At 34.0% G+C, this 20960-nt stretch overlaps 1 protein-coding gene across 2 annotated transcripts in view; it reads right to left on the reverse strand.

The window, feature by feature from the left end:
* The window catches only part of Syt12 (Synaptotagmin 12), a 112471-nt gene that overhangs the window by 58141 nt on the left and 33370 nt on the right, over positions 1-20960 (reverse strand). For both annotated transcript variants that reach the window (XM_074185221.1, XM_074185220.1), the window contains exon 3: positions 12486-12697. In XM_074185221.1, coding sequence (XP_074041322.1) covers positions 12486-12697 — 212 coding nt within the window. The remainder of the gene's footprint in view (positions 1-12485; positions 12698-20960) is intronic.

A 20960-nucleotide genomic window follows, 5' to 3' on the forward strand; every position in this document is an offset into this window, starting at 1 on the left:
GCATAAGAGTGTCCAGTCCCCACTGAAGTAGGGCTGGTCTTATACCGTCAGGTCCTGGTGACTTGAAGGGGGAAAAGCCCGATATAGCCCATCTTATTTTGTCCTCATCAATAACTGTACTAGCATATTGCCAGTCATATTGTGAGGGTGTTATTGGTACATCCGTCCAGTTCGCCGTTCCAGGAAAGACAGAACCTGGGAAGTGAGTTTCCATAAGAATCTTAGCACTCTCCTGGAGGTTGGCGGCTTTGTCGCCATTTTCCCTCGTCAGGATGCCGATAGTCTTATGGTGGTCATTTGAGAGTGCCTTCTGTAGCCTAGAAGCTAGTGGAAAGTCTTCTTCTCTCTAGTATTGCTCTAGTATTTTGATACTTTTTTGTTAATAATGTCCTATACCTATCTCTATCTGTTTTCGAGATAAAAAATAAATTGTGCTAAATATGGTCCAAAACATAGCCTTAATTGAAATTAAGTACATCAGTACTTTCAATTCATGAAAAGTTGATTTTTTGATGATATTTTGGACAAACTTGAAATATTCAGATGACACCAAGAAATCGACTTCATATCATACAGGTCGTGCTAAAATTACTATTATTTCCATTGTGCATGAAAGTAGTCAAAAGTTCATTTTTCCAAATGAAACACCCTGTATATTACTCATTTAATTGAAAGATGGTGAAAAATGCTTCAAAATGATATATCATGTCCCTATACCTAAATCGTCAAGTTTTCTCAATAAAGTCGCTTCTTCTAGAAACATTTTTTTTTTTAGAATTTGGATTTAGGTAGCAGTGGAATTATCAAGCTTATAGCTGTTCGGTTACTTTTATAAGTAATTTACAAAGAGTTATCGACGGTGTTTCGAATCATCTTCCAAAATGAATGCAAATATCGATTATTCAAACGAAGTTCTTATGAAATTATTCATTATACACATGAACAAAGTGATTGTCAGAACTTGTAAAAAATTCAACCAAATGTATCCAAATGTATAGGTAAAAAGTAAGATTTTGTGGGCTAAAACATGTTAAAGTACAGACAATAACAGAATAGGATGATTCAAAATAACAAAATTGTAAACAAAATATCACATTTTCACAATAAATGCTGAAAATGTTGTCCATTACATTCTAAACACTTTAAAAAAATTTTTGTACGCGACTTGTGGTTGCTTTTTCAATTTCTTGGAGATCCAGATCTTCAATACTCCGCACTATTCGCCGTCGCAATTCTTCTTTGGTAGGCACTGGAGTACTGTATACCCTTTCTTTTTAAACACCCCATAAAAAAAAGTCAAGTGGCGTGAGATCGAGTGATCTCGGTGGCCAATCCCACGGCCCTAAACGCCTAAACCAACGATCATCGAAGAGCTGGCGCTTCGTCCAGGTGAAACCACGAATTCCTATATTCCTTTAAAGGCAAATTTTCAAGAAAATCTGTTACAGTCGTCCTTAATATTTGGAGATATCTCTCTGCATTCATTGTGTCTCCATAAATAAAAAAGCTAATTTTATTGTTCTTCAGAATACAGAAAACATTCAGGTCAATTTTTTCTTGAAATCCCATTTCTTTTGTAACATGAGGATTATGATCAGCCCAAAAATGTTTATTCCTTCTATTGAAAATACCATCCCTCGTAAATTTTGATTCGTCGCTCCAAATTATTTTTGACAAAAATTCCCGATCTTCCTGTGTATGAATCAAAAGGGATTCACAAAAATGCATTCTACGTTCGAAGTCTTCTGCTTTTAGAGCTTGAACTTTGGTAAATTCATACGGATGCATTCCGTGATTTTTCAAAATTCGTTGTACTGAAGCATGTGATACACCTAAATATTTTTCTGCACTGCGAATGGAAGCTTCTGGATATGCATCAAAATATGCCAAAACGTTAACAGTATTGTCCTCATTTGAAGTAACAGGTTTTGGTAATGTTGAAGGCGCTTTTAACATGGAGCCACAGTTAAGGAAATTGTTTTGTAATCTTACAAACTTCCTCTCGTTCATTGGTGTTGATTCAGGATACATTTGGTTGAATTTTCTACAAGTTCTGGCAATGATTTGATCACACTGTCCGTGTATAATAAATAATTTCATAAGAACTTCGTTTGAATGATCAATAATTGCATTCATTTTTGGCGATTTTTTGAAACACCGTCAATAACCATACTTATAAAAGTCACCAAACTGTCATAAGCTTGATATTTCCACGGCTACCTAGAAATCAAATTCTTTAAAAATTATTTTTTGTACAACTGTTATTGAAAATCTCTTTGATAGAAACACTTCAATCAGAACACCTACCAAAAAATCATTTAGAAAAGTTCACACATGCAGTTCGTGCTATTGGTAATATTAAATTCCTGTGAAGTTACTGACGATGACGAAGTAGTATTCATTCCAAGTGTAGAAAGTCCTTCATGACTAACCAATAATCCTCCTTAAAATAACGTGAGTTGGCGTATGTAGTTGTAACTTATGCCTTGTTTCAAATCCCATGGACCCTATGAGTTTTTTTATTATCAGCAGTCACGTTATACAAAAAAATTTGTATGATACATTTATTAAAAGTGATTTTATTTTGCTCGTGAGTTTGCTCCACTTGCTGACGCTCGTTTTGCAATAATCCACACTCACAAAATAAAATGCCACTTTCAACACTTGTAGGTAAAACGTGAATAACTATTTTTCCACAAAAACGGCTTTATTAAGAAAACTTGACAATTTAGGTATAGGGACATGTATATCATCTTGAAGCATTTTTCACCATCTTTCAATTTATCGAGTAATATACAGGGGGTTTCATTTGAAAAAATGAACTTTCGACTACTTTTATGCACAATGGAAATAATAGTAATTTTAGCACGCGTTGTATGATATGGAGTCGATTTCTTGGTGTTATTTGAATATTTCGATTTTGTCCAAACTATCATCAAAATATCAACTTTTCATGAATTAAGAGTACTGATGTACTTAATTTCAATTGAGGCTATGTTTTGGACCATTTTAGCACAATTTATTTTTTATCTAGAAAACAGATAGAGATAGGTATAGGACATTATCAACAAAAAAGTATTAAAATACTGAAGCAATTCCAAAAATGTATTAATATACGGGGTGTTCCATTTAAAAAAATATAATTGCTAGGACTTTTTGATAGAAGTGGCAACGCCGCAATTCTGAAAATATTTTAGATCGATAGAACAGGTAAGGAAATATGAGAGGTGAAATTATCAGAAAAATCATGCTTTGCGTTTTCCAGAAACGTCTAACCTACCATCGACCGTGAGTCACGCTGTATAATTATTGAAAAAATATATTCTGGAAGGAAGTATGAAAAAGTCGTTGAATCGAAGCAATATCGATTTTTATTCAATGGTGCTGAAACAGCATGATGAAATCAGTTACCGTTTTGAACTATATAAAAAATTATTTCTTTGGACTTCAGTTGAAGTAAATCTTGTGATAGAACGAAACATTTCTGTAATTCTTTTCTGTATTTTATCTGGTGTCATTGGTTTCTCCTGATAGACATCTTTTTCAATATATCACCATAGGTAGAAATCTAGAAGCGTGAGGTCTGAGGATCAAACTGGAATGGGTCCATTTTTGCGACCCATTCATTCTTATGCCACTTGTTCAGAAACGTTCTTACTTGATTGATGGTGAATATGATCTCGTGACCCGATCTTCAATTATGTCTTCCCAATCATTTTCGACGAAATGTTTTAACAATCAATTCTACTGACCATCAATATTTTCTGTATTATCTGGGAATATGTTAAAGGATAGTTTCTTTACGAGAAACCAACGACATCAGAAAGAAGGAAAATCAAATAAGTTATTCGCCCTGTTGCAAGATGGACAACAATTGAACAAAACCAAATTGAAGATGAAGTTATTGTATGCAAAGCTCAAAATATATTATTGCTCAAATATCTGCTGTGAATATGTGATAGAATTGGCCGATAATCGATGAAAATCGATAACTTATTCATGAAACACTTTGAAGTGAGATTTTCACTGAATAGTTTTTCAAAAACATAACACGTTTCTTTGTTCAGATATGTCATTACTAATGTATTGTTTTGATTCAATTACTTTCCATACATCTCTCAAGAATAAAATATATTTCTGATAGATATGAAGTATTCAAATCGTATATTTTCTGAAAACTCATGATATGTCGTAAATCGGTCTTATTCACAGGGTCCATGCAGAAAACAGTTTTCTTTCTCCTGTAGACGCCAACTTGGTTGGTGAAAAGCGTGTCAAAAAAAGTACTGTATTTCTGGTGACTGGAAAAAATGTTGGTTTCTGGATATCGTTTACAAGTTGATTTTAAAGAATACCCGTTCCTTTCTTTCTGATTGTTTTCCAACTTTCGGTGATCTGGTATATTTTTAAAAGTATACCTGGATGATGCTGGACTCCAAAAATTAATTGATTTTGGTCTATTTGGTTCAGATTTGGAAGGTCCTCTTCTTTCCACTGACATTTCTTTTAACTGCTTCAAAATCTCCATTTCTGATTATTTTTCAGTACTTCACTGTAATTCGTTAAATCTAATTTAATAATGGTCATCCTGTTGTCTGTCTCTAATAAAGAGACAGACAACAGGATGACCAGTTCAGTTTGAGGAGTGCCAGAAGATGACAGTACTACCAACTGTCGAAAGCGCTCGCAGATAATTAATAGAAGATATAAAGCTTCAAATCCTTTTTGTAGAATTTAATATTGAAATACTCAAAATAAAGGAAAATTAGTTGCATCAATCAAAAAGTACAGAAATACAGTACTTTTTTCGACACGCTTTTCACCAACCAAGTTGGTGTCTACAGGAGAAAGAAAACTGTTTTCTGCATGGACCCTGTGAATGAGGCCGATTTACGACATATCAGTTTTCATAAAATATACGATTTGAATACTTCATATCTATGGGAAATATATTTTATTCTTGAGAGAAGTATGGAAAGTAATTGAATCAAAACAGTACATTAGTAATGACACACCTGAACAACGAAACGTGTTGTGTTTTTGAAAAACTATTCAATGAAAATCTCACTTCAAAGTGTTTCATGAATAAGTAATCGATTTTCATCGAGTATCGGTCAATTTCATCACATATTCACAGCAGATATTTGAGCAATAACATATTTTGAGCTTTGCATACAATAACTTCATCTTCAATTTTGCAACAGGGCGAATAACTCATTTGATTTTCCTTCTTTCTGATGTCGTTGGTTTCTCGTAAAGAAACTATCCTTTAACATATTCCCAGATAATACAGAAAATATTGATGGTCAGTAGAATTGATTGTTAAAACATTTCGTCGAAAATGATTGGGAAGACATAATTGAAGATCGGGTCACGAGATCATATTCACTATCAATCAAGTAAGAACGTTTCTGAACAAGTGGCATAAGAATGAATGGGTCGCAAAAATGGACCCATTCCAGTTTGATCCTCAGACCTCACGCTTCTAGATTTCTACCTATGGTGATATATTGAAAAAGATGTCTATCAAGAGAAACCATAGACACCAGATAAAATACAGAAAAGAATTACAGAAATGTTTCGTTCTGTTACACGATTTACTTCAACTGAAGTCCAAAGAAATAATTTTTTATATAGTTCAAAACAGAAAATGATTTCATCATGCTGTTTCAGCACCATTGAATAAAAATCGATATTGCTTCGATTCAACGACTTTTTCATACTTCCTTCCAGAATATATTTTTTCAATAATTATATAGTAGCAGTAAAGCCCTTTTTCTGAAGGCTCATAATACAGGCTATTCTGGTATGGACTCATTACTGGTATGGACCAATTTGAAAAAAAGTACTATCGAATTTTGGTTACCCCTGTGAGAAAACAGCGCCATTTGATAACATTATGAATTGGAAATAAAAAAAAATCTACTGAATATTCATCTGAATTGTTTTTAATTACATGTGATTGAGTAGGAATTTTTTTACATAAATCCTGCCATAACTTCCAAACCACCGAGTATTTCTGAAATCCAATAGGCCTACACAATTCAAAGATGCGTTGGAAGCTATGTACGGAAACTGCACCATTATTTTCTCACCGTGAAAGATTGGGCAGCTGAATTCAAACGTGATCGTACCAATTTGGGAGAGACGATTCTTATTCGGGACGTCCAAAGTGATAGAGATAGCAGATGCTACGTAAAAAATATGTTTGTTATATATTGAATCAATATAGGCAGTTGTCCGCGCATTGTGTACAGCGTTAGCTCACGTTAGAATGGACATTTTTAACGCTCAGTTGACGTACTTCGGGCGCAATGCATCAGAGATTTTGCACCGATGATTTACTAGAGATAGAATATGGATACATTATATGTCCGGAACAAAAATACAGTCAAATGAATCGCGAAAGAGAAATCGACTCAAAAAAACTCTTTCATTCGGCTGAGGATTGTTTTTTGGGTTAGTCGTATAGTTATCTCGATTGATTCTTTCCTTCATAAAAACAATGCGCCGTCTCACAGCTCAGCAGAGGCCGTGGTCAAAATCCACGAATTATGATTTGAACTGTTTAATTAGCCTCTTCAACCACCTGATCTGGCCCCAAACGGTTTTTTCTCTATCCTTAATTTAAAATTTGTGCTCGGAGAACGATTTTTGTCAAATGAGAAGGCTATTACGTTCGTAAATAATTATTTTGCATAGAAATACGCCAAATACTATTTGGACGGGTTAAAGGAGCATCGCTAGGAAAAGTCATGTATCTTTGTGAGGCTGTAAACTTTTCAGACGCCCCTTGTATTGGGATTTTCAATGTACCACTCTCAGATATTGAAGTATTCGTATCTGTATTCTGTTATCTTTATTTTCTACATCGGATTAATATGATCATAAAACATTAAAAACCAATCAAAAAAGTCTTTCTATACCTATTACGGAAACACTCTTGTCCCAATGAAGTTTTTTTTCGAGATAAGTACTCATAACTCATGTGTGCGGTTACTCAGTGTTTTATTCATTCACAAATTGAGGTCACTTTCTAACTGGGTCATCAGTTCGTCTTCATTACCGAAATAACTGTCTTCATCACAAAATAATCCATACAAAACATGTTGCCAACTATTATATGGAGAAATTTGCATGAGATGTATGTTCCAACACAAATTTACCGGCTACTGAAACTTTGTCCGAAGAAAATGTAATTATAAATTTCACTTTGTATTCATTAGCATGCTCTAATGAAACGTTACTGTTATGTATGCATTTCCACCGTGGTTTCAACTGTAATTTCAAAGTAAAGTATTTTTAATGTAATAAATGGTTTATAAAATTTTTCTACACTAAAGTTTAGGTTAAGCAGTAATCATTGCTAGTATATTCGTATTATAAAATAATTCAATCAGTTTTAGTAATGAGGAAAGACACTGCCTAATTTTCATTTTTGGTGTTTGATTTTGTACCTTCAATTGATACTGTCAACTGATCGTTTGTTCATCGTCTTTCCAATCTACTCATGATTATATATTTTTAGTTTTCTTGTTTATGTCTAATATATCACACTTTATTTTAAATTTCTCCTGGAAGAACTGTTTGTGAGCCCTGATGATAAAATTATCAAATTTCGAAACATTGCCAGAAATTCTATACTGCAAATGATTGATTACGCCATCAACATATCTGAAGATATCGATTCATTCAAATATGGACGTGAAAAAAATAAATTGACTCATCAAACCATTACCTAAAACATATATTGTGTTGAAGTCGCTAGATTCGAGAGCGCGTGGGTTACGGGGAAAGAAGAGACCTACCATATACTATACTTCCCCTCCATCGACAGTGGCGCTCACAATTCAAATAATTGGATAAGTAAATCAAAAATATATGAAATTTCATTCATTTAGGAAAACTTCAGGGATAAAAGTGATATTTTCATTAAATATGAAATATAATAATCAATAATAAGTTTTTTGGAAAAAGTTACAATATTGAAATTAATCTGACGTTTTGTACTACCAAAAAGACACTCAGCCAGAAATTTATCTGGTTTACCCCACGGTTGTGAGGGGTGGAAAACGCAACCCCTAAAATGTATTTCCAATGTAACTTTTTGTCTTATTATTTGTTTACCATTTAAACAATTTTTTTCAATAACCTGTTTCATTCTCTTGAGTTTTTTGCCCAAAATAAACCAGTTCGCATCAAAAATTTATTTTACGGACAACTACAGAGATACATCGTCATAAATGCGAAAATACGAAACTAATCTATCTAGTAGGTCGTCATTAACGATAGTGATAATTAAATTGGTGTGACGCTGTCAGTTTGTGAATTTTCGAAATTGAATTAATATTAATTGTGTGTTGTTGTTCTGTTCTTAATTTGTTACTTTAATAATTCACTTGTTATTAAAATGGCATACACAAATGAGGAAATGGCTGATATGCATTACGTTTACGGTCTGTCGCAGGGGAATGGGTTAAAAGCTCCTAGAAGATATGCTGAAATGTGTCCTCAAGGGCATCATCCTTCACATAGAATATTTGCTCGATCTCATCAACGGTTACGAGAATATGGTTCATTCGACAAAAGAACGCAGGATTGTGGTCGCCATCGAGAAGTACGAACACCACAGCTTGAGGAAGCAGTACTTAATTTGATTGAAGAACAACCTACAACCAGTACTAGAAAGATTGCTTTCCAGCTGAATGTTGATCATATGACGGTATTCCGAATTTTAAAGGAACAACTCTTATACCCTTACCATCTGCAACGAGTACAGGCTCTGTTACCGCGAGACTTTCCGAACCGTCTTGAATTTTACAATTTGATTCTAGAAATAATTAGAAGAAATTGTGACTTTCTGAACACGATAGAGTTCACAGACGAATGTAGTTTTTCTCGGGACAAGATTATTAATTTTCATAATTACCACATGGGCTGATGAAAACCCTCGCGCTATTGTCGAAACTAACCATCAAGAACAGTTTTCTTTCAACGTGTGGCTCGGAGTTATTGTGGATGATTTAATTGGGCCTCATTTTCTACCTCCTTGATTAAATGGTGAGGCATACGTTCAATTTTCAAGATAGGTGCATCCAGTACTGCTGGAGGAAGTTCCTTTGGGCGTCAGAAGGGATATTTTTTTATGCATGATGGGGCTCCCGCCTATTTTAGTCAAGTAGCACATCAGCATTTAACTGAAACATATGCAAATCAGTGGATAGGTCGGGGAGGACTACAGAACTGGCCCGCTCGATCCCCGGATCTCCATCCTCTCGATTTCTCTATTTGGGGCCATTTACAGTATTTGGTTTATCGTACTCATGTTCGCGATGTAGAGGACTTAAGAAACCGCATCATCGATGCGTGCAGGGTAATCAGAGATACTCCAGGAATATTTGAGCGAATACGTGGCTCAATGCGCCGACGTCTAGATGCATGCGTAATGTCTGAAGGTGGACATATCGAACATTTACTATGATTTCTACATATTGTGTGTTTTGGTATTAATAAATTAGTTTTGTTTATTACCCTTTAATCGTTCTAACTACAAAATAACAATAAATACAGTTCGCATTTATGACGATGTATCTCTGTAGTTGTTCGTAAAATAGTTTTTTGCTGCGAACTGGTTCATTTTGGGCAAAAAACCCAGGAGATATTTTTTGTTTATAATGAAACAGGCTATCGGAAATGAATTTTCAAATAGTAAACAAATAATAAGACGAAAAGTAACATTGGAAATACATTTTAGGAGTTGCGTTTTTCACCCCTTACAACCATGGGGTAAACCAAATAAATTACTAGCTAAGTTTCTTTTTGGTAGTACAAAACGTCAGGTTAATTTCATTATTGTAACTTTTTCAGTGCTTGTGAAAAAAATTGTTATACAAATTTTATGTACCCCCTTTAAGGGGCTGTATCTTAACAAGGGATGCTCCAATGACGTTTTTTTATATGAAAGATCCTATCTTTTTTCGATGAGGAATCACCTCCTTAAATGTTTTACACTTATTCAGTTACACCCTGTATAAACGATGAAGTTGAGCTTCAGGTGCTTATTTCAGAAAGAAATGCTTTTTTATGACAGACTAATTGTTACCCGGCATCGCCCGGTGGGATACCATCGCAACGGCTTAGGCAGCGTGAAGTTGCTTTCGGGCTAACGTTTCGTTGCTGTGCCGCTGTTTCCGGTTTCAAGGGTGGGAATATAAGGAAAAATGCATGATGGCGCTCCTGGGGTCAAAAGACTCCGGAGGAAAAAGAGCTCCCCAATTGGATCTCCGGGTGGGAGCTGATTCATGGGGCATCATCCTGCAAAAGTTATTCGAAAACCACTATTTCTGACAATCAGCAGGGTCTTCCTAACATAAGTCCACAGGGAAATAGTATGGTAACTGCAGTTGCTAAGAAGCCCACTAGCAACTTCAAAATCGATTTCTGCAACATCCAGGACTAAACTCATATATAAGGTCAGTGCACCAACATCTGCAATCAAATAGTCCTCATATTCTTGCACTCACAGAAACCAGAGTCAGTGCTTCAACAAACCCCGTCAATTTTCTATATCACGGCAATGGATCTCACTCCCGATTCAGACGTAACTTCGGAATATCTCTTTATATTAGGAGCGATATCTCCTGTCAACGAGAGGAAATGCTGGAACCTCGTAACTTTGATATTATGTGAGAGAGAATAATTAGATTCCTTACAAACCCAACAGTAAAGCACCATTATCACAACTAGAAAATCACTATTTTAATAAATATCATGCGCGAACTACAATGTCAACATAAAGTGGTGGAATTGGGGAACAGTAAAAAAACGATCACACAGCGATGCAAGAGGAATTATCCATAATTATTTGGAAACCGAAAACTATGTATTTTTGAAGCACATTGCACTAGTTTAGATTCTGGAATGTTGGATGTCGATTTTTATTTCTTGAAAATGGTTGTTATATCGAGTTACTACTGAATGGAACTTGTTGCCAATAAAGTGTTTGTCAGTGCTTGTGAATATTGAAGAATTATCACAAATACATGACAACGCCGTGCTCAACAGCATGACCTTAAAATAGAGTTGAATTGTGGCCAAAGCTGCCTATTTTCGGATATTATTAAACTACAGAGGAATCAACTATAGCTCTTCCGATTCCGGAGATATATGAGAGATACCGAAAATTTGAAAATTCAATTTGTTGCTGTAAATCCTACTTCTGCAGAGATACTGGAAATCTGAACCTTTCATTATACTATTCAAATATAAACATATAATTATTAGAGAATCACCCCCAACTTTGTAATTTTAAATATTGACCTGTACTTTTTGATGTGCCCGAGAATTTTGATAACTTGATGATTGTCAAATAAATTATTAATTTTTTTATTGCAGGCCTGATAATCATTCGAATAGACGCAATTCCTACACTCTTTCTGTATCGAAGCTTATTTTCAAAAACTTCAAGTACCCGAAATATCACAAACTTCTGATATTTTCAGTGAGCTTTTCATACGGTTAACCACTTCATGTTTGAGAAAAATAATTGAATTTCTATGGTAACTGGTATTGATCTCAAACCATAAATGAATTCATTTCTCCTTATTCAAAGCTTATTTTAATAAGGACATTAGAGTATATACTCGTACCTACGATATGAACGATACCTTACATCCCAAAGGGGACACCCTTCTGAAAAGTCACAAAAGTAGCTAAAGCTGTCGGTAACAACGATATAATAACGGAAACAAGCTTCGTCATATTTACAAATCATATGGACTATAAGTCAACAACTTCTAGCAGGTGTACAAAATTTCACGAAATTTACTACAAGATTTGAATTTCATTCGGAAAATTCACCACACTCTGAAAAACAAACAAAGTGAATTTCAGGATTTGAAATTGAATTTCAGGATTTGAAATTGAATTTCACGATTTGATTTTTTCAATTTCTAGGCAAACTTTATAAATGCATCAAGTTACTGACTAATTGGACTCGTCAGTGGTTTATATTACGCAGTAACTTTTCGGGGTAACTTATCAATTTGTTCTTTATTACACTTCAGCAGATTCTCTATTGATTTAGCAGATTGTGGAAGGTAATATACCCAAAAAACTAGTAGGAAGTCTATGAAATACTTATGTATATATTCTACTAATGCTTATAAGGAGTTTCAACTGTAGTTATCTTCCATCTTTTTTTCTTTGGAATTTTCCACATCATTTGTTTAATACGGAGACGTAAAAAACCAAAGTTTTTACCAAAAAACTAACCTTTCTTGAAAATATTCCCCTTTCACTTCAACTGAAGGTTTATATTTTGGAATATATGACTAATGACTACTCACTATATGGCAAAATGCCGAAACCTTTTTCATTTCCTGTATATATGGCATTCATGTAGACCTATTGAAAAAATATATAGCTGAAAGTAGTAAGTTTTGATTGTAACATAGTTAGGTATACATATATCTGCATGCCCTTACCTGATTCGTTTCATCTGTATCAATTCTTCATCTGTTATTACTGGTATCGATCTTGCAGTAGGCAAAGACACCACCCTTTCGCTCTGTGAACTGTCCCTATCATCAGTAAGGCTAGTTGTGGCTAGGTTTATCCTAAAATCTCTATCCACCGAATCGAATCTTTTAAAACTGCCGGTGCTCCAATTTAATTGTATATCCGAGTCTGAATGAACCTGGAATTCAACAATTATCCTTGGATTTCTTGGGAAATACATGTGCGTGTACGAGACAAGATAAAACTTCCCAAATTGGTATGTTTCAGCTTCATTTCCACAGTATTGAATTATAACATGACAATCAGGATCAAATAAAATTAAAACTACTCACACAAACATACGTTTTGAATATGGTTATTTTAAAAATACGCAAATTTGTTGCAATATTGAAATTACTGACAAACATCAAAACGCTTTTAATTCATGACAATGAAACGATAAAAACATTAGGCCTTCATTGGAAATCACAAAGGGATATGTCAAAATATAATATAAATAATGATAAGTTGATTAAGGTTGGAAAAGAGTACTGAAGAGCCGATAAGGCAAGTGTCTTACGGTGAAACATCGGACGTTTACCAGTGAAGATGACAGTGTTTCCTATAAGTGATATTTTACTTCTTTCATTTATTATATTGTGTATGAATCCTGTGAATGATATCTGATTCGATTCCATTACGAATATTTGGAGTACAAACGGAATGGAGAAAATAGTTTTTCATATAATTTACCGTTCATAAACGAGTATTTGTTTCGAAAGTATTTTTCTTTCGTGCAACTCAATGTTTATATGAAAATATCTGTTTCTAAAGAGCATATTCTTTCAGTTTGTGAATAATAGTATGGTTAAGGCTTTCGCGGCAGAGATTTTCAGTGCTATTATTTTTCTGGTTTGAAGGCCGTCGATTTTTGGAATGTCTTCCTGATGTTTCGCTGACCTTAGTGGCTTCAGAGGTGTTTACATACTGAGTTTATCTCCGATGACTAAACCAGCGAAACGCAAGGACGAAATTCCAAAAATCGACGCCTTTCAAACCCGAAAAATAGTGACACTGAAATCATAGTATTTCTAATACGTCAGAAGTTATACTCTTTGCGAGTTCTGAATATCAGCACACACTTGAATTAACTATTTGTTACAAGAAAGAACAAAGGAGAGTACTGAATGTTGTTGAAAGATCCGTGTACCAATCCTCAAAAGTTTTTCGAGTACTTCAGAATGACTTCTGAGACCTATAAATATCGTTGTAAATCTTCCCTTGAAAAAAATAACGGGGGCCACCGCTGTTCGTCGTAAATCGATCGTGACTTCGCGCTCAACTCGACTTATGCTTCGCGATTGTTCTAGATGCTGCGTCGCTTCGATAGACTTCTAGCGACTTTTCTACCGGTTTCGAGAGACTACGATTACCATATATAAACAATAACAATACGCAGATCGAAAAAGAAGTCTGATTGATAGTGTGGTGCGACGTGATACACATTTGAAGTTTTAGGTTATGAAAGTTGTTATGAAAGTTGTTATATTGTCAGTGTAGCAGAAAAATAAAGTCAAGTTTAATTGTACAGTGTAGTCAATTATTGGCAAACCCACGGGAAAAACGTAACAATATATATTCCAAGAAATTCAAGAGAATATATCAAAAGTCTCAAATTTTCGAGACTCTGTTTCAGGAGAAGAAGGACTAAAGTACCGGGGTCGAAAACTAAAATATAATTCAAGTAATCTACAGGTGATTACCGTGAAAACACTCGAAAACAGAGTTTGAAAAAAGTATAAAATGGTAATCGGAGAAATGATTGAATTAAACCCTGCCGAACAAATTATTCAAAGGATGAATATTACTGGAGTTTTTCCAACACCAAACTGTTATTTCATCACCTCGATACGTGTTTCGATTACCAAGTGATCATCTACAAGAAGAAGATCCTATTTACAAAGTTATCCTTATATATACCATAGGTACCTCTTCTAGGAACCTGCGTCTCAAGTGTCTTAAATTAATTTCACAATAGTGCCTTATCTACTAGTCTTAAATTAATGTCATAATGTGTCCTTGGGTAATAGTCAGGTAAATCAAATATTTCAACAAGTTATGTAGTACAAGGTTTTGGTCCGCTATGTTCAATAATAATAATAATAATGGCTTTTATTGTTCCATACAATTACAACCAATCAAATGGCAGGATTCAATATCTGCGTATGATAAATCATCGCAAAGATTGCTCTTCCATTCAACCGTAGGAAGAAAAAAAAAAGAGAAAAAACAGTATGCTATCTAGAACAGTGCAATAAGTATATACAGCGAAATTGAAATACAGATATATATATATATATATATATATATATATATATATATATATATATATATATATATATATATATATATATATATAATTTTTTTTTGATTGATGCAACTAATTTTCCTTTATTTTGAGTATTTCAATAATAAATTCTACAAGAAGGATTTGAAACTTTATATCTTCTATTGATTATCTGCGAGCGCTTTCGACAGTTGGTAGTACTGTCATCATCTGGCACTCCTCAAACTTTTTGAGGAGGAGGAGATAATTAATTGAAGATATAAAGCTTCAAATCCTTTTTTGTAGAATTTATTATTGAAATATATATATATATATATATATATATATATATATATATATATATATATATATATGTAATATATATATATATATATAATATATATATATATATATATATATATATATTATATATATATATATATATATATATATATATATATATTCGAGCTTGGAGAAAGGTTGATTGATTTCGACATAATTCGATTAGTTGAATATATTTATTGTAAGAAGATATTTTTTTATCTTTTGTTTGAAGCTTCCTTATGGCAAAGGTTTATATTCAATAGGTATCCGATTATATGAGTAGGCAATATGGTAAGTGGAAGATAAGCGAAATAACTTCGGTTACTTTGGCAATAAAGTTCAGCAATAATTCGTATTTTCTATTCTCTTTCCCGAAACAGTGAAAAATGTATTTTGAAGGCATCATGAATATTTGAAATGATGGAAACTATAGAAAATAGTGAAAACTGAACGAAAAATCCGAGCAGGGGGCGGTATACTTCTGTCAATATTTTATTCAGACACCCTGCCATCTTCATATTTTGTTATAGTGTTAACAAAAGGAAACGAAGAAATATAGCAGTGACGAAATCAAAAAACCGACCGTCGGGGGCGGTACAGATCCAGCAATATCTTTATTAGAGATTCTGCCACCTTCATATTTTGGTAAAGTGTTAAGAAATGGAAATAAAGAAATATGTCAGAGATGAAATCAAAAAACCGGCCGTCGGGGCGGTACAGATCCAGCAATATTTTTATCAGAGACTCTGGCACCTTCATATTTTGGTATAGTGTTAAGAAATGGAAATGAAGAAATATGTCAGGTGTGAAATTAAAAAACCGGCCGTCGGGGGCGGTACAGATCCAGCAATATTTTTATTAGAGACTCTGCCACCTTCATATTTCGGTATAGTGCTAAGAAATGGAAATGAAGAAATATGTCAGGTGTGAAATTAAAAAACCAGCCATCGGGGGCGGTACAGATCCAGCAATATTTTTATTAGAGACTCAGCCACCTTCATATTTTGGTATAGTGCTAAGAAATGGAAATGAAGAAATATGTCAGGTGGGAAATCAAAAAACCGGCCGTCAGGGGCGGTACAGATCCAGCAATATTTTTATTAGAAACCCTACCACCTCCATATTTTGGTATAGTAGTCACAGCTGGACATAAAGAAATATGGCCGAGGTGAAATCAAAAAACCGTTCGTCGACGGTGGTACAGATCCAGCAATACTTTCGTTAGAGCCCCAATCACTTTCATATTTTGTTGTAGTTTATTGATTAAGTATAAAGAGAAATGGCAGATAGGAAATTAAAACCGGCACATGCAAAATAAATACAAAATTATAAACAATGAATGGCAATGCAAACTGAAATATATTACTTATTAAAATCTCAAAAAAAAACAAAACGTAAATCATATCCTAAAAAATGCAATTATATCATAAATCAAAGTCAACGCAAACTAAATTTTACAACAAAATAATCTCAAAACACAAAATATCTTAAAAATCTATATCTAAAGCCATTTGACATACACATAAAAAAAACATAATAAATCAATAACAATACAAACTGAACTCTATATCACAATATAATATCAAAAAATTAATATGAATAAAATTCAAATCGGGAGCCTATTGGTAAAAAAATACAAATTTATAATAAATAGGAGACACTGCGTACTGAATTCTACAGTGCTTTTCCTTAAAGTTTTTACCTTTTATTTTTTTAATGAATCATTTATCACTATTTTCACCTACTACAAAATGGCGGCACATTTAATAATTACTTGAATACATCGATGTTCAACTTCATAAATTGACGAAATAAGCTGACTTCACTTGAAAAAATGTTCGAAACGGTTGTCTTGAACTTTTTGACATAAGAACAGCCTAATCGATATTTCACGTCCAATTTTTTCTAAAACTGTAACATCGATATTTCTACAAATATTTATTATTCTCTGCCGTATATCTAATATCGAAGCAGATTTAGTTTCGTACAATTTTGCGCTTGAAACAGCCCCATAAAAAACTCCAAATGTGTCAAATCTGGCGAGAGGGTCCTTCCGTTCCGTAGGACCTCGACTACCAACCTAACGACCGAGGAAATTGATATCTAAATGGTTTCTTGCTTGTCTGAAGTTGTGGTGCGCCATCTTGTTGGAATACAATATTCATATCGAATTCATTAGGATTCGCTTCGACAATTTTGGTGATTAGAGGGCTTGCTGACCAGATTTGAAACCTTTTGATTTTCTTATGGGGCTATTTGAAGCACAAAAGTTGTACGAAACTAAACTTGCTCCAGTATTGGATATACGGCAGAGAATAATAAATATTTGAAGAAATATCGACGTTACAGTTTTCGAAAATATTAGACGTGAAATATTGCTTGGGTAGTTCTGATTTCAAAAAGTTCAAGGCAACCATTTCGAACATTTTCTGAACTGAAATCAACTTATTTCTTCAAATTATGGAAGTTAAACATGGGTGTATTTAGGTAATTATTGTATGTGTCACAAGACACCCCTTTCAATTCAATATTTTCTTTCCGGATGGCGCCCAGTCGCCATCTTGAAATTTTCATTGGTAAATTTCACTTCAAGATATAGTATTCATACCTCAATTTCATTATCCCAAGTAACAATTTTTTTCTGTTTAACCGTTCAAAAAATAAAATGGGGGGGACATTAAAGGAAAGAACTGTATAATAAAAGCAATCCATATTGGAAGCTGTACATATCACACGAACAATAAATACAAAAATATAATGAATGACTGACAATGCAAACTCAATTCTATAGTATAAACCCAAGAAAATAACAAAATATGGTAAGAAAGAATAGAAGAAATTACCCAATAAGGAATAATTTTTCTAGCCGCCGCAGGTCACAAAGGGAAAAAAAGATACTGAATCATCATCCCCAACCGTTATCAGAGAGGTTTTTGTTATTTTTTTGGGTTGATTGAACGGACTGTCACTATGAGGATAACGAATTCATTCGGTGTTTCTCTGTAATCGGATACAAAAGCTGCTCAGTTGTATTTGGTATGGTTTATGTCAAAAAAGTAAACGTAAGTATTAGTTGAAAGAGTTCAGTGTTTAATTCTAATAATATATAGGGAACAATATCGAAAGCCATTTGATGTACATGTCATATGAAAAATAAATAAAATACGAAAACATAATAAATGACTAATAATGCAAATTAACTTCGATAATATAAACTCAATAAAATAAAAATAATACAAATATAAAATGCAAGAACAATTTAATTTTAAATCATACCCTATCTTGAGATCAGCTAATATTATTAGGTAGGTACCTTTAATATTCATATTATAAAATGAATACTAATCAAAGTTTATTGAATAATATCAACAAAAATGTGGGAAGCGCTAAAGAGTCATAAATGCCATAAAAATATGTGATTAGAAATTTTGAGAATATATATTTAAAGCGGTGTTAACTGGAACCGTTGTATAAATTAAGTATCCTTCCAGAATAAGAAAAATCACATACTACATATAACACAAATATAATTACCCACAGGTATAATGAAAGTAGTTTTTTTTGAATCTTCAATACAGTTCTGATGATAGCACCTGTCACATTTATCACAGATAATGCAGTCTAAAGTTATATTTGAAACTTCTGTTGATCGTCCGCACAGGGGACATATGTTTGACGCATATTGTCAGAGTATTTTATCAAGTTGTATGCTATTTTTTTTCGATAGTCATCAGGTACAAAGTTTTGTTTTGGTATATTTTTTTGGTAGAATATGCATTCAGCAAATTTTAGAACAAATACCCCACAGTTATATGCATCAGTCTGTGTGACATGTTCTACTAATTCAGATGACCACCCTCTTATTGGAATAGGAGAATTGAAAATGTGTTTACTAAATCTATTGTAAGCGCGGGCAAATGTAAGAAATTTTTTGAAGAAATGACTGACTTGTTGTTGAGTAGTTCCCATCGGATCGAAGTAATGATTTTTTTTGTCAGCTACTAGAAGAGTCCAATGTTGACCTGTATTGATAACAAAAATCAAAATATCTTTCAAAGGGGGAATATTATTCAAGTCGAACTTTCAAACCTGACATATTTCTTCATTTCCATTTCTTAGCACTATACCAAAATATGAAAGTGGCAGAGTCTCTAATAAAAATATTGCTGGATCTGTACCGCCCCCGACGGCCGGTTTTTTGATTTCACACCTGACATATTTCTTCATCTCCATTTCTTAGCACTATACCAAAATATGAAGAAGGCACAGTCGCTAATAAAAATATTGCTGGATCTGTACCGCCCCCGACGGCCGGTTTTTTAATTTCACACCTGACATATTTCTTCATTTCCATTTCTTAGCACTATACCAAAATATGAAGGTGGCAGAGTCTCTAATAAAAATATTGCTGGATCTGTACCGCCCCTGACGGCCGGTTTTTTGATTTCACACCTGACATATTTCTTCATTTCCATTTCTTAGCACTATACCAAAATATGAAAGTGGCAAAGTCTCTAATAAAAATATTGCTGGATCTGTACCGCCCCCGACGGCCGGTTTTTTAATTCCACACCTGACATATTTCTTCATTTCCATTTCTTAACACTATACCAAAATATGAAGGTGGCAGGGTCTCTAATAAAAATATTGCTGGATCTGTACCGCCCCTGACGGTCGGTTTTTTGATTTCACACCTGACATATTTCTTCATTTCCATTTCTTAGCACTATACCAAAATATGAAGGTGGCAGAGTCTCTAATAAAAATATTGCTGGATCTGTACCGCCCCCGACGGCCGGTTTTTTGATTTCACACCTGACATATTTCTTCATCTCCATTTCTTAGCACTATACCAAAATATGAAGAAGGCACAGTCGCTAATAAAAATATTGCTGGATCTGTACCGCCCCCGACGGCCGGTTTTTTAATTTCACACCTGACATATTTCTTCATTTCCATTTCTTAGCACTATACCAAAATATGAAGGTGGCAGAGTCTCTAATAAAAATATTGCTGGATCTGTACCGCCCCTGACGGCCGGTTTTTTGATTTCACACCTGACATATTTCTTCATTTCCATTTCTTAGCACTATACCAAAATATGAAAGTGGCAAAGTCTCTAATAAAAATATTGCTGGATCTGTACCGCCCCCGACGGCCGGTTTTTTAATTCCACACCTGACATATTTCTTCATTTCCATTTCTTAACACTATACCAAAATATGAAGGTGGCAGGGTCTCTAATAAAAATATTGCTGGATCTGTACCGCCCCTGACGGTCGGTTTTTTGATTTCACACCTGACATATTTCTTCATTTCCATTTCTTAGCACTATACCAAAATATGAAGGTGGCAGAGTCTCTAATAAAAATATTGCTGGATCTGTACCGCCCCTGACGGCCGGTTTTTTGATTTCACACCTGACATATTTCTTCATTTCCATTTCTTAGCACTATACCAAAATATGAAAGTGGCAGAGTCTCTAATAAAAATATTGCTGGATCTGTACCGCCCCCGACGGCCGGTTTTTTGATTTCACACCTGACATATTTCTTCATTTCCATTTCTCAGCACTATACCAAAATATGAAGGTGGCAGAGTCTCTAATAAAAATATTGCTGGATCTGTATCGCCCCCGACGGCCGGTTTTTTGATTTCACCTCTGACATTTTTCTTTATTTCCATTTCTTAACACTTTACCAAAATATGAAGGTGGCAGAATCTCTAATAAAGATTTTGTTGGATCTGTACCGCCCCCGACGGTCGGTTTTTTTATTTCACCTCTGACTTATTTCTTTATTTCCATTTCTTA

Source organism: Leptinotarsa decemlineata, unplaced genomic scaffold (assembly GCF_025532065.1).
Source record: "Leptinotarsa decemlineata unplaced genomic scaffold, Ldec_3_MD MMD2_tig00026369_RagTag_RagTag, whole genome shotgun sequence".
NCBI lineage: Eukaryota > Metazoa > Arthropoda > Insecta > Coleoptera > Chrysomelidae > Leptinotarsa > Leptinotarsa decemlineata.